A 14457-nucleotide genomic window follows, 5' to 3' on the forward strand; every position below is an offset into this window, starting at 1 on the left:
AAAAAATGGGAATGTTCTAAGAGAATAATAAAGTATTAGTGGAGAGGGCAGGGAGGAAGAGAGGAAAAGAAACATAACTGGGGAAGTACTGCAGAGGATGGTGGGAGGGGGCGGAATTTGGAGACACTGGAACTGGCCTTTGTAAGAGTTAGGAATTCTCCCAGTGAAGACTAGCTGGAATGGAGCAAAGGGTATTTCAGAAAAAAGGAAACAGCTAATTATTCGTATATATTTATACACACAACAATGACAGATGAACAAGACATCTAGCTTTCAAATACCTTGGGGGAAAATAAAGGTAGCTATTAACTATTTTCCTCAAGCTACACTGTGAATCCAACAAAGCATGTTGGCCAGGAGTCTGGCTCAGTCCCAGTCTTCCTGAAGCTCCAGAAGAATCTTCGCTGACAGCCTTCCCTGGCTCCCTGTCTACCTGCTGATAAAGGCTTCCCCATCCCTTCCACAAGGCAGAGTCAGCGGAGATTAAAATAGCCCAGAACACTTCCTGCTCTATTCTAATTGTGCTTTCATTCCATTTGCCTTAGACCACTTGGAATGCCGAGGGAAAACCCCATGAGGCATCAAGCATGTGAGATAATGTGTCAGTCCCTCAAAAATGTTTGTCCGTCCTACTACGTGTATCCATCATTGTTCCCTATCCATGAGAAAGCAGAATGTGTGGGGAAAATAGCTCCTAGCTGTCACATTGCTGTTTCTCCTTTTAAAAAAAACACACACACAACAAAAACAGAAGTATCACCTCCATGAAATACTTCCCTTTTCAACGACTGTAGCCATTTGTCACAAATCTATCCACTCTCCCACACAATGACTATGTATTCTAAATATCTTGTAAGGAAGTTACCATTCTATAGCCATCTAACAAGTTGCTCTGTGACCCATAATATCTCTGAATTACATACTTGGCACATTGTAGGTGTTCAATAAGTGTATTTTATAAAAGTGTGCAATATTGTGTTTATGAGAAAATGTTCTTAGACTTCTAACTTCAGCAAATGAGGATATAATGTACCCCTTCTTTTTGTCTCCTAAGGGAAGAGGAATTATTCATTTCAGTAAACTACCAGGATGGTTCATATTGCTTCTTAGATAATACACTTCAACATACTGGGATAGGGGCAGAGATGAACTTAAAAAAAATACTTTTATTGATTTAAAAGAGGAAGGGAGATGGAGAGAGAGATAGAAACATCAATAACGAGAGTCATTGATAGGCTGCCTCCTGCACGCACCCTACTGAGGATCGAGTCCCAAACCAGGTATGTGCCCTGACTGGGAATTGAACTGTGACCTCCTGGCTTATAGGTCACACTCAACCACTGAGCCACACCGCGGGCAGATATGAATCTTTAGGAAGGAACAATGGTAAAGGATCCTAAACGGTCCATAATTTCTAGCCAACAGCATTACTCCTAGGAAGAAGTGGTCCCACAGTCTCTTTGGAAATAGAGGAAATCATGGCTAACAAACAGCCTTCCCCTGGCTTCCTCACCTGCTCACTGACAAAAGCTCCCCCATTCCTTGCACAGGACAGAGGTGAGTGGAGACTAAAAGAGTTCCAAAACATTTCTGCTCTATTTTACCCATGCATGCGTTCTGTTTGAATGAGCCCAAACGGAATATTGATAGAAAACCTCCTTTTATTGAGAAGATGCTCTTTACATCTTAGCCTCCTCAAAGCTTTACATGACTACCCTAGTCAGCACTGCCCCTGCTGCCATCAGTCACTTTCTATCCCATTTTGTGATTTTATTTTTCCTTAGTACTTGCTACTATCTAAAGTAGCCTTATCTAGCCATCATTCAATTGGACAATCTGTCAACCACGCATCTCCTTGTTTCACAGCTGTATCCTCCACGCCGAGGACAATACAGGCACATGGTTGGCTCTCAAAAATTTTTTGAGTGAAAGAAATGAACAGATAACTGACTATTTCACCTCAGCTTCCAAAGCTTCAAACAATTACATCACCTCCCCAAACCCTCAACCTGCTAATTAAGAGCAGCCAGGATGCAACTGGTTCCTACAACTGCCTTTCCTCCTACCCTCTGAATTTATTTACATCTTCGCTTCTTTGAGAATACACTTGAATTGCTGTGTGCTTCCTGTTTTGTCTGTCATTCTGCACATTCTTAATGGTCATCCGATGCCTTCTCTTGAACATAGCACAACAATATTTGTCTTTTTTTAAATGTACTTTTCAGTAGACAATAAAATTATGAACATTCTTACGGAGCTCTAAATTATCCATTCTAAAGCACTTCAATTAATGTGTAACATGAAATGTGTTAACATACTATTTTAACATTGTCATCACCTAACAACAATGAGTTAATAATCAGAAAATATAAAATGCACATTAAACAGACTGAATCACAATTCTAATTGTATAGTGAAATATCAATTACTACGGTCTGAATTAAGCACACAATTTAAGTAAGCTAAGAGAACAGATCTCAAATGTGACACTACATGCTATTGTTCATAAAATTATCTGGATTCAGCATTATACCAAAAAAACGAGCAGAGACTAATACCTACTTTCCTATGTACTGAGAACTTGATCTCACCTACCTAAAGGAGCAACTGACATTAATGCTTCAGATCTTTTGTAGCTATATTTTATATATTGTTGTGATAAAGCTGGAAGAAAGCATACGTGATATTATTTTACAGGTACTGTAATTATTAAAAGTCATTCATGAAGTCCATCCACCCATTTCCCCCCATCTTATAGCCCACTTGTAGATTCATTGTACTTACAATATTCAATTGCTTTTTCAAATACACCATCTCTTAAACCCAATCTTCATGAAATTTTAAAAAATACTGGATATCCAATGCAGGAATTTAACAGAATTTAGATTTCTTAGCTTTACAATGTCCTAGTTATTTTCTTAATAATATATACATTCTTGCCAGTTGAAAAAGGAAGTGTGAGTGTGTACGTGTGTGTGGAATATAATGCCATTTTCACTGGAAAGGTCAACAGCCAGCAGTCCTATTTATAAGCCACATTAACACCAAACAGAGAGCTTAGCGATGTCTGTTTCTAAAAATAAACCCTGTGTGTCTCTTGTTGTCATCATCAACCAGAGTGTTCTGTGCTCTGTGACAGAGGCATCGAGGCTGCTCCTGCCTTTCCACGGCATTACCCAGCACTCCCCACGGCCTCCCCTCTCTGTCAAGGTGGCAGAGATAAAACGAGCTCTGCAATCACCCTAAGCACACATTTAAACAGTATTGCCCCTTAAGCAGACAGTTATCATGTTGTTTTGGCAGCAGGAAGGAATCTGTGGTTTCACTTGAATGTTATTCTTCTTTATTTAAACTACTAGAAATAACCCAAAAATGACAGAATGCTCTTTCTATAAATAATCATTCCAGTGTAGAGTTATATTAGGAGGTAACTCAGATGGCATGATAACGCCTAACAAGCTAATCTTAGACCTGCGATGCCATAAGATAGAAATACCGAGGCTAAGAATAACTGACCCAAAGGACTCAGCCTGCTAAAGACAGTCACAGACATGTAGGTATCTGCAGATTTTAATGCATTTAATGATCTTCTGAAAGCTTTCCACCCCCCTAGGAAGGCAATCAATTATGCTGGTCATGAAAATGACAATCAATAATGCTTTTACAATGTATTGATTCATAAAAAATGGCTCAGGATTCTCACAGCAAATAAGATTATAAAAAATAGTTGATGGAAACCAGAGCTGGCTCTTAAGTAATGGGATTAGCATCTAATTAGTGAATTTTATGCATAAGCCACCTGCAGAGCACACGATATTCATCCAAGCAAAGAAAATAAAGTATAATGTCATATGTTGGTATCTGAAAACACCGCCATTCACTTTTCACCCCAAATGTCCAATATATATTAAAAACAGACCGAATCTAAATTTTGCTAGCTAGATCATTCTTTTGGCTCAGGAGTTTGATGTTGCATGTTGAAATCTGGATTTGAATGGAGACACAGACTTTATTAACACCCTCCACCCCACTCCCACCCCCAACCCCACGCAATACCTAGCAAAAAAACCAAGGTGGGTATAATGCAAGCATTCAAGCATTTGGGTCAAAATAAACTGAATCCCCACTTTGGAAAAATACCTTCTGCTAAAATACATTAGTAATAATGTGCTACTATGAAGTGGTGCAAACCTTGCCTTATGATATAGGAGATGTATTGGGAGCACTAGCAAACAGCTACCGAATGCATGGGGACTGCTGGTTCTGTCTCCAGTGTCTGCTCACTGCTCTGCGTGTCATCAGTCTCATGGAACTTTGGAGGCTGCCTGAAGTTCGTCTCAGCCCTGGATAGTGGTAACTTCAACCAGTTTAATCATCAGGCATCGGGAACGTTGAAATAAGGCTCCTCCAGCAAGCCTCTCAACATAGAAACCTACTTGTGCCTTAAACCTCCCAGGACTAAGAAGTGTGCATAGATGTTTGTTTATAAATATAGCTGAGTCCATATTTTTAGCACCAAACAGATATAAAAAACAGTATCCTAGGCTAAATATTTTCCTCTTGGAGAAAAAGCATTAGGGACATGGTAAATAAGAACCAGTTCAGACCAGACCCTGTCGGTGCCTAGCCGTGGTGACTGTCCCTCAGTAAGTTCCTCTGAACTTCTTTCCTCATCTGCAAAATATGAACACTGCGACAACTGTACATATTGCAGACCTCTTCAAATTGTGGAGAGGATTGGATGATAAAGCAATGCTTGGTACAGAAACAGCTCCGAAACATGAGCTTATTACATCAATAATAATAAGAATGGCAGTGATAAGAAATTATGAAAAAATGTGGGTCCAATCATTGACCTTTTAAATTCTGACTAAACAACTAGATCAGAGTAGAATGTGGTAGAAAACTAATAATGATAACTAATGGTGATACTTTCTCTTTATAATCTAAAATGGGTTGGTATTGATGTAAAATCACGATTCAAAATACACGCTTGAATTTCATTTGTAAGCAGGTGTAAAAAACACTATGACAAATACAATTTCAATGGCATTCACTTCACCAAGAGCTCTTCTAGTTCACCCTACATGGGGTTCCCTGAAAACATTCTGGGTAAACAGTTTTGTACTAAAGCAAGAAACCCCAGGCCACAATGTATGTAATTTAATGGAAATACAGTGAAATCTTCTTGCTTGTTCTTTATGTCAAATTTTGAAAAAGCTTTATGACACTCATATTTTCACCCAGTGTGAAAATTTCAGGCCATAGACACTCATTAAAATTTACTTCAATCATTGAAAATGACACCCACATGGCTACAATTGTGTCAATACTAAATATAAATTATAAATTAAACATTTCTATCGTAAGTGGTAGACCATGAGGGGAGGAAGCAAGAAAATGAAGTTCTGGGGTATTTCCAACCTCATCAACATGCAAACAGTTTAATCATAAGTAAATGACTAGTTACACTTTGTGGTTTGGTAAATTTCCTTCTTCCTTAAATGTAGTTTTTATTGGATTTAATTATGGGGTGTTTTAAAAGCACTATATATAAAAGCCCCATCACTTATTTTACTAGGAAAAAATTAACATTAAAATAATGAATGGAACTGATAGCCTTATGAAACAGAAGATTTACTTAGTGTTCTATTCACAAACCATAGCATCACAGAGTAATCCTAAAATATAATATTCTCTGATAACATTTAAAAGTGTAGGTTGCTTAGTATTTAAAAATTTTTGTTTAAATTAACTGGGATTTTTTTATGTGTGTATCTGACTTAGTGAAAAAAAGAATGGAAGTAGTGGACACAAGGTATTTTCTTATCTTTTCATGCCCAGATTGTCAATCTCCCAAGATTAGAAAAGGGAAAACTGTCCATTGTGAGGCCACCATGCCTCCTAGGCCAACCACTGACAGTCCAGTTTCTTTCAAGAATGAAATAGATCACGGCAAGCCACACTGATCTGAAGCACGTGCCAAAATATCTTTGAATTTCATCTAGAGAGAGCTTGTTTTTAAAGTATTTTTCATGGGCTTTTATCCCAATTACATTTTTTTCAAAGTATTCCAATTCAGAAAAGAATTGTTAAAATGCAGTTACCATTCCAGATTGTTAAAATTGTTCATTACTGTAAAATGTATTAATTATAAACAACATACTGGCAAAGAAGTTGCATTCTGAATATCTGTAAGATAATCCTCCTATAATATTCTGTTTCTCTCAAAGCCAATATTAAAGGAATATTTTACTCAAACTTATAATAAATGCTTGTAATGGGCCAGTCCACAATGCTGATTTTCCTCCTTTCTAAAAAAAAAAAAATGATTTACAACCTAGACAGATCCAGTTTTGTACCATAATTACTTCTGTCTCTTAGGGTTCCTTCTTTTAAAAAAATATTTAATAATTGAGAGAGAAAGAGAGAGAGAGTAAGAGAGAGAGAGAGAGAGAGAGAGAGAGAGAGAGAGAGAGAGAGATTTGTTATTCCACTTATTTTATGCATCCATTAGTTGCTTTTTATGTATGTCCTGATTTGGGATCGAACCCTCAACCTTGGCATATCAGGATGACACTCTAACCAACTGAGTTATCTGTCCAGGAATATTAGGGTTCCTTCTAACAACAGAGAGTACTAAAAAAAAGTCTTTATATTCAGTACTAGTATAAAATTAAAAAAGGTAGTGTTTAAATGGATATGTATCTTCATGAAAATGAAGACCCAAGATTCAATTGAAAGAGAAATTATATAGTCCACTTCCTTCACTTAATTAATTATATTTTGTCAAAATTACAAGCTAAAGAAAATTATAGACAGATGGGTACTTGACATATAGTGAGGGATAGAAAATCACTTTTGTAAAATACCATATATGATTGTCTAAGCAATATGCTGTACACCTGAAACTAATACAAAGTAATACTGAATGTCAACTGTAACTGAAAAATAAAATTGAAAAAGGCGAAGTAATCCAATAGCAAAAGTTTGTTCTAAAAAACAAAAAGAAAATTACAAAGAAGAGAATTCCAACCACCAACAAATACACTGATGGTACCTAGCTAACATCCATTCTTCTTGCTTTTTCCTCTTCCTAATAGAAACTAGATAATTAGTTGCAGTATTGATCCTCCCTGGCTCAGCCATGGCCCTGAAGAGCTATCTGGGTGGTCATCCCATTCTTCTTTTAACGACTGGCGAAGGTATTGGCAAATGATGTTACTCTGGCCAATGAGTTATGAAGAATGGTTTGCTGGAGAAATTTTGGGTAAAACGTCCTTCCTTAAGAAAATACCCAAGAAAGCAAACTTTCTCTTCTATGTCTTTGGAATTTATTAGGCATAAATTGATGCAATGCCTGGAACTAGTACGGTCAACTTGTGACTCCTGGAGGAAACAGCCCTGTGATGACACCAACTCTAAGGCCAGCAGAATGCAGCAGCGTGAAGGACCTTCATGCTGTTTACACTATTGACCACCTAGGGCCGCCCAACTACCCTGCTAGTTCACTAACTGATAAATTTATTTGTCATTTGCCACTTTGAGTACAATTTGCTATCGCCTGCTGTGGAATAGAACCTTACTCATATACCTACCTACCCCTTACATTACTCACTGTATGTATTCAGGCACAGTAGCTTTGTGAGTGGAAATGTAAGAAACACATTTTTACAAGATACGTGCATATTATAAAAAATCAAACAAGTTAAAAAAAGTATGATGATAAAAGTAAAAGCCCATCTAACACCCAAGACCATGGAAACACACACAAACCTTTTCCTGATTCTTTCTATCAATGCATGAATTCTCTGGGATATGAGTGAATAGACAAAATATATACTTTTATAAAAATGAGATATTACATATTTTTATTTAAAAATTATTAAATATCATTTCATTTAGCAATAAAAACTATAGTTGAAGGGACTATAAACATAATTATATAAACTATTTTTAAAAATCAGTGTTTGGAATTCATTCATTCATTCATTCATTCATTCAGTATTTGGTTGTCCAATGATGTTTCATGGAAATACTTCCCTTCGTAGTTCTTGACTAGCAGGGCATCCCACTGCATCGCTGCTGATGTCATCCATGACGTCAAGAGGGTGGTGGCCATCACCACCGCCACCCACAGACTGGGCAGACCCCAGGATCTCTTTAATGGTTCCAGAGAGTTCTCCAGCAAAAGATTGGTCACATCTCTCAGGCAATGTTGATAATCTCCTCAAAAGTGATATTTCCACTTGCTTAATTTTTATTTTCTTTTTCTTTTTTGGCTTCTGTCTGTCTTGTGGTGGTTCTTTGAGGGTTTTGATGGTCAGGGCAGAGGCAGAAGGCACTCTCTCAATCCGGCCTGTCTTTTCTGAATGGTCAGTTTCACTGTAACCCTGAGACCCCCTCCATCACCAGTCGCTTTGGCGAAGTCATCAGCAACCTTTGTTGGAGATAGACCCAGGAGGCAGATCTGGGGAGTCAGGGCAGACATGGCATCCACTTCTCCATCAGTGCACCTCAGGCATACAATTTGGATCTCGGGGTAGAACTTGGGCATGGTGGAGGCACCTGGTGTTCAATAAACCTGGATTCTGGACAATCGGAGAAAGCTGAACCTAAGCCTCCACTGAGCTGAAAGCTGGAGTCTTTTTATTTTTTTTTAACTCTATGTTTCTATTTTAAGCAGCAAGGAGTCTGTCCCTGCTCAGGGAGAAGATATTAACACTTTTACACATTCCTCCTTCTCACTTCTCCCCAATGTCTCATATTGGTTAGCTTTATGAATATTTTTACATTGCCCTACTTTATAAAATGCGCTTTCTGTCCTGTAACCACAATCTCATAATTGTTTAAATAGATTCAATGTTGCTTCATTAATCTTACTATGCTTTCTCCACTTCTGAATTCCATTTTTTTGCTTGTAGTTCATCTCTTCATTGTGTGGGTTTTATTGTTAAGCATTGTAGTTCATGTCTGAGAATTTCTACCTTGCCTGTTTATTTTCACTATATTTTAGTAACATCTTGCCTGGGTAGAACAGTGGATTGAACTTCTAGAACTTCAGAGATCTTTCATTATCCTCTGGTATTAGATACTGGAAACGTTTGATGTTTTATTAAGTCTCACAGATTCCCTTCCTACCCTCCCCCACCATAGATCTTTGCTTTATCTGCATGAACCTCTGGAAAATTATTTGACATTTTTAATTCAATAGCCCAGTTATGGTATGACTGTGTGCTGAACATTTCTAGAAAATCATCCTAAAAGACGGGAACTCTTTTAATCTGCAGATTTATTTTTTACTCTTTCAGTGAAATGACCTTTCTTCATTTTCACAAAATTATCTTCTGTTTAAATGTTTTGAAACATCAATTTCAGGGACATGAATAATCTTTTTGTTATACTGCCTTTGTCTTTCTCATCATTGACTTCACTCCAAATGCTTTAATTTTCCTTTCTCATTCCAACTGATTGTCTCAAGCCTTTCCTCTTTGTTGGTAAAGATTTTCGCTGGTGTCTATTCTGTTTCCTGCTATTTCTAATGAATATTTTTTGTTCTATAATTATCATGCTTTTTTCATTCCCAATCTGTTTCCCTTGATCTAAAATATCCTTTTTCATCTCACTCTATTGTTTCATCATCTCATCTTTGAGTTATTGTTTTACAGAATTTATGTTCTTATTAAATTAGGTACTCTATTTATAAGAAACAATTATTAGACAATTCCCTGGATTCAGTGAGTTGATGTTTTCTTCTTGGTGGCAGCTCTAACCTTAGTGGGGGGAGGGTATTACATTGCAAGGAACTATTGACCACTTCCCCATGCGGAGTGTTGCTCCAAAGCCGTCATTTCTCCAGAGAGGCAATGTTTGTTCACCTTCTTCCATTTCACTAGTTCCTCTTCCAAAATCCTTCCTGCTATTCCTCAGTCACAAGAAACAACAGCAACAATAAAACCAAACAAAACACAACAGAAATGGAAGATACCTCATCAGTTTGGCTCTCTCTAGAGTTGGAGAGAATTTTCAGCAAGTTGCCATCTTGTCAGTAAAATTCTATGGGACTCTCAGGATTCAGGCCCTTATAGGTCTCTCTGTTTCTGATCACGGGTTCCATTTTTTCCTTGACTATTAGTTTCTGAGGTACATTACAGTAGGTCTGCCATTCATTTTCTTTGCTCAGTTATTGTTACTATTGTGTGTATGTGGGGGGAGGGGGCAGTTACTGGCTTATACTATTTTAGGATCACTATATTTTCTATTAGTGGTGAGAAATTATACAGTACATTTTCAAATTTTTTATCTCCAAAATCAAAAGCACCCTTTAAAATTCATAATGTGGGTTTCTTTTAGTCTTCTTACTTAACGGATTATACAATAATCCACCTGTGTCCACAGAAATAAAAAAAAAAATACTCATTCCTGTCCCCATTATGAACAGGCCTATTTATAACTAGCTCTTTGATTGCTACCTATCAAATATTCAAATTGATAAGAGCCTTGTACGTGAAGATAACCCGAGTTAGAGAACAGCAAAACAGCAATTATGGGGAATACCAGAAGTGATTCTTGACATGACAGGAGCATTTCACAGACTTACATTTTCATAATTAGATTCTGCTTTCCAAGCAGACATAAACGACTACTGAGTCTAAAATGTTCCTTTCCCCTTGACAATACACACGCCAAGAGGGAAAAGAGTCTCAAAAGGTGAAGATACACTTTCCATAAAGAAATTCAGGATTTAGTTCTAAATGTTTTTCTTTTATACCCTAAAATAAGAATACAAAGTAAAACTAAAGAAATAAAAAGCAAAAAGGGAAAAAGAAAGCAATAAAGAATGAAGACATAGTGAAAACGTGTCCCTTATTGAGAATGTATTTTACATTAATGCTGTACAAACTCTAGGAAATACTCTCATAATAATGGTTCTATTACTGTCTGGACAGCTCTGCTGTCCAAAGCGTTAAGCAATTTGCCTGGCCACTGAAGAACACCCCAGATCTGCCAGCCACTGCTGGGTGACCTGAGTCAATATTTGCACGTGCTTCAGTTTCTGCTGTAATTATCCCTTATATTGGCCATACGAGCCATGAAAGTACAGGCTGGCAAAATATGTCACTCATACTGAACTCCAAGATTCACTATTATAACGTCTTTTAAACTAAAAAGACATTAGCAGACTATATATGAAGAACATAGTTCTACCTAAGATGTCTAGCCTGGGTGGGTCAATATTAGGGAAAAAAAATGGAACTATATAAAACACAACTCAATAGCCTATAAAGATCTCTGGAGAAAAATCTTCTCTATTAATGCATAGTATTCAATATAACTAGAATAACAAATGGGAACTCTAAAACAGTGGCTAACAACAAAACTTTCAGAACAATTAGTCACAAGAAATCTTTAGTTGGGATTTCACTGTTCAACTGCATATTTTACAACTTGTTTGCCTTGGATTCTATGTAATGCACTAAGACATCTCATAGAGCACACACCTGCACGCACACACTAGCTGCTCTGACTTATAGTCACAATTTGCACAAGGAAGCAATTTAATTCTTATCAGACCAGAAAAAACACACAGCTGATTTACTGATAACTAAAGACAACTTTCTACCAAAACAAAAAATAATTCCCCAATGTGACAAATAAGCTAACTCATCTGTCTTGATCAGAGAGACAGAGCCAAGGACTGAAGAGCCAGGAGCCCAGGTCCACTCACTAGAAACAGTAATAATAATAGAGTACAAACTTTAATAATAGGAGGTCACATTTCAACCTCCCATGAATGCCATGAGGTAATCAGGAGGACATCATTCTTCCTCAAGTTACAGGTGAGTAAAGCAGTCCCACCATGGGCTAGCAGCAGAGCTCTCAGAACACGGAGCTTTTGGCCCCTAGAACAGTGCTCTCGCCAGCACTCTGCACTGTCACCATAGCTCTTTTCTCTCTTTCAGACCCAAAGACTCCATCTGTTTCTAAGCCCATCCATCACATCCATGCCACTGATCCAAAAGGGAGTTGAACAAGATTTGTAACTAAACTAAGATAAACAGCCCTAATCCAGAGATTAATTTAAAGGACCCCTCCCCTCCTCGCATCAGTGACTCAAAGTTTGCTGCACATTAGGATTGCTTGGAAGAGTTTATCCCAATACTCAAGCTGTTTCCTATACAATTACATCAGAAACACTGGGGATGGAACCCAGGCATCAGCATTTTGTAAAGTACTGCTGGTGACCCCAAGTGTCAGAGCCAAGTTCCTCAGGGGAAGCATACAATAAAGACTGGGGAGATTAAATTTAAGGACATATTATATTAAACAAAATTAAACACTGCACAGCATGATAGGAAATATGCAAATGGTTTATGTTTCAAATTTTAAAAATAAATAGAAAGTGGAATTTCCTTCTTTATACCAGACAGACTTGGGAGTTTTTATCAATCTACATCACTTTTCCTTTCATTGCTGGTGTTTCAATGTTGCTTCCTGCAGAACTGTCAGCAGCATGGACTGCCCCAAGCACTGCCCTGCTTGGAATAGTGTTGCTTTGCATAAAAATCATGAAATGTTGGAAAGATGACTCTCAACTGAAGTCAGGGAAAGTTAGGTAAAATTATCAGACACTGAGAAACAGTGAAGCTTGTAAACACCTGTAGTGAGAATCAATGTCAGGAGACAATTGCAGCTTCGTTTCGTTTCTATCCTCTGGAAAAAATATCAAACTTGCAGCCCAGAGATGAGGACTAAAAGGATAAAGTGCAATACTAAAAGCTATCTGAAATGGTTATTTCGAAAGAGTCGGTCCATATTTAAAAAGTAAAATGCTAAGAAGTTAAACAACCAGTTCCATTAAAGACACATCAGCTGACCCCTCCCCACGCTCTTGTCAAATTCACAACCAGGAAGATAATAAACAGCTGGATTGCTGGTACAATTGCTTTGGGTAAACAGACACTATCAATTAATAGAATTCCTGTCACTTACGTGTCAACATACCAAATCGTACAAAACGGATTATTTTATTCCAATTCCATGAAAAGACTGGGTCAACAGGAGAATCTTGAAATCCCCATCATTAACCGAGTTTGAAAGAAAACTCGCTTCCAACACAGATCCGTGGAGGGTAGGGTGTTCCACGGGGAAACAGACACCCTGCCCACCTGTGGAATATTTCTTGCCCATCTAGCTCTTCCAAGTAAACACTGTCTGATGTTGCATTTTTATCGTGGAAGTCTGAATGGTGAGCTATGATTCTGATTAAGCCCACATCGGAACTTAGGGGCTGTGAGGGGGAACTTTAAGTCCATTTAGATGGACGCATTCAGAAGAGGACCAAAACAAACCCCAGTCTTTATGAGCTAGCTGGAGGAAGTACACGTGAAAAGCACCAGTGACAAATACGTGATATTGCCTGGAGAGTCTACTCTTTGAACAGACAGACCCTGGTAAAGCTGACAAGCTTTCTCTCTCATCAGGACACCTCCTTAAAGGCACCGGCACAGACACAGACAGAGAAAGTAGACATTGGGAGCTGTTACTGTTCTTTAAAACATTGCACCTGCATATAACACCTCTGCTGTGTGCTATGCCATTGCATCTGACTGACGGTGCTAGCTAGACTTTCCACCTGGCTTGGAAGAAAACGAAAATAACCATCTGCTAATAATAATTCTATTTCATTCTAAATAGTTTCATTTCAGGCTGATGAGAAAAAAAGGCACATTAAAACTACCTTCACAACTCCGGAGCACGCACATTTCAGAAGGTAGGTCTATAAATAAATGTGCTTCTGTACTGCACACTGTAAACACAAAACCGTCAGGCAAGCGAGGGCTGCAATTTAAACTGGAGCCCCGGTATGAACTTACCTGGTTTTTAAAGTCCCATGAGAATATGCTTCCCATCAGTACTGAGCTCCTTTTCCTAGTTACACAGTCAGGCAAACACCCCCAACTACATCTGACTTTATCTCAGCCCCATCCTTGCTCAGAAGCTTGCGATTTCATTCAGAAGCAGCCGGCCCTCAGCAGACTGAATATGCACAGAAACAGCAATGAAAGGGATCGAAGATAAACCCCACCGTCGCACCAAGGAAACAGCAGCGCGAGCACCAAAAAGCAGCTAAGAGAGAGGGGTTTTTCTTCGCTGCGCTCCCCCAAGCCAGCCCCCTTTCCTGGGTACAACGTCTCAGAGAGGAGAGGGGCTCTTACCTGAGCTGAGCATACTGTGCATTCTCTGCTGAGCCAAGAGCTGCTCGCGTCCAGCCACCCCATCTGAGGAAAAACACGAGTCACTCTCGTAAATTGTCTGCAGCATATTGCAATCACTCTGACTTCAGCTCCATGAAAGATTCATCTCTGCTCTGTGCAGGGGCCCCGGAGCTACCCTCCCTGGGCTACCCTCCCTCCTCCCCAAGGAGAAACAGCAGAGGATCGACTCCCACTACGG

The 14457-nt window shown here is 38.5% G+C and overlaps 1 protein-coding gene across 5 annotated transcripts in view; it reads right to left on the reverse strand.

Annotated features, from left to right (window-relative positions):
* Positions 1 to 14457, reverse strand: part of HDAC9 (histone deacetylase 9) — an 828595-nt gene that overhangs the window by 449408 nt on the left and 364730 nt on the right. For all 5 annotated transcript variants that reach the window (XM_036327963.1, XM_036327967.1, XM_036327965.1 and 2 more), the window contains exon 3: positions 14220 to 14282. In XM_036327963.1, the coding sequence (XP_036183856.1) occupies positions 14220 to 14282 (63 nt within the window). The remainder of the gene's footprint in view (positions 1 to 14219; positions 14283 to 14457) is intronic.

The sequence above is a fragment of the Myotis myotis genome, unplaced genomic scaffold (genome assembly GCF_014108235.1).
Source record: "Myotis myotis isolate mMyoMyo1 unplaced genomic scaffold, mMyoMyo1.p scaffold_m19_p_11, whole genome shotgun sequence".
NCBI lineage: Eukaryota > Metazoa > Chordata > Mammalia > Chiroptera > Vespertilionidae > Myotis > Myotis myotis.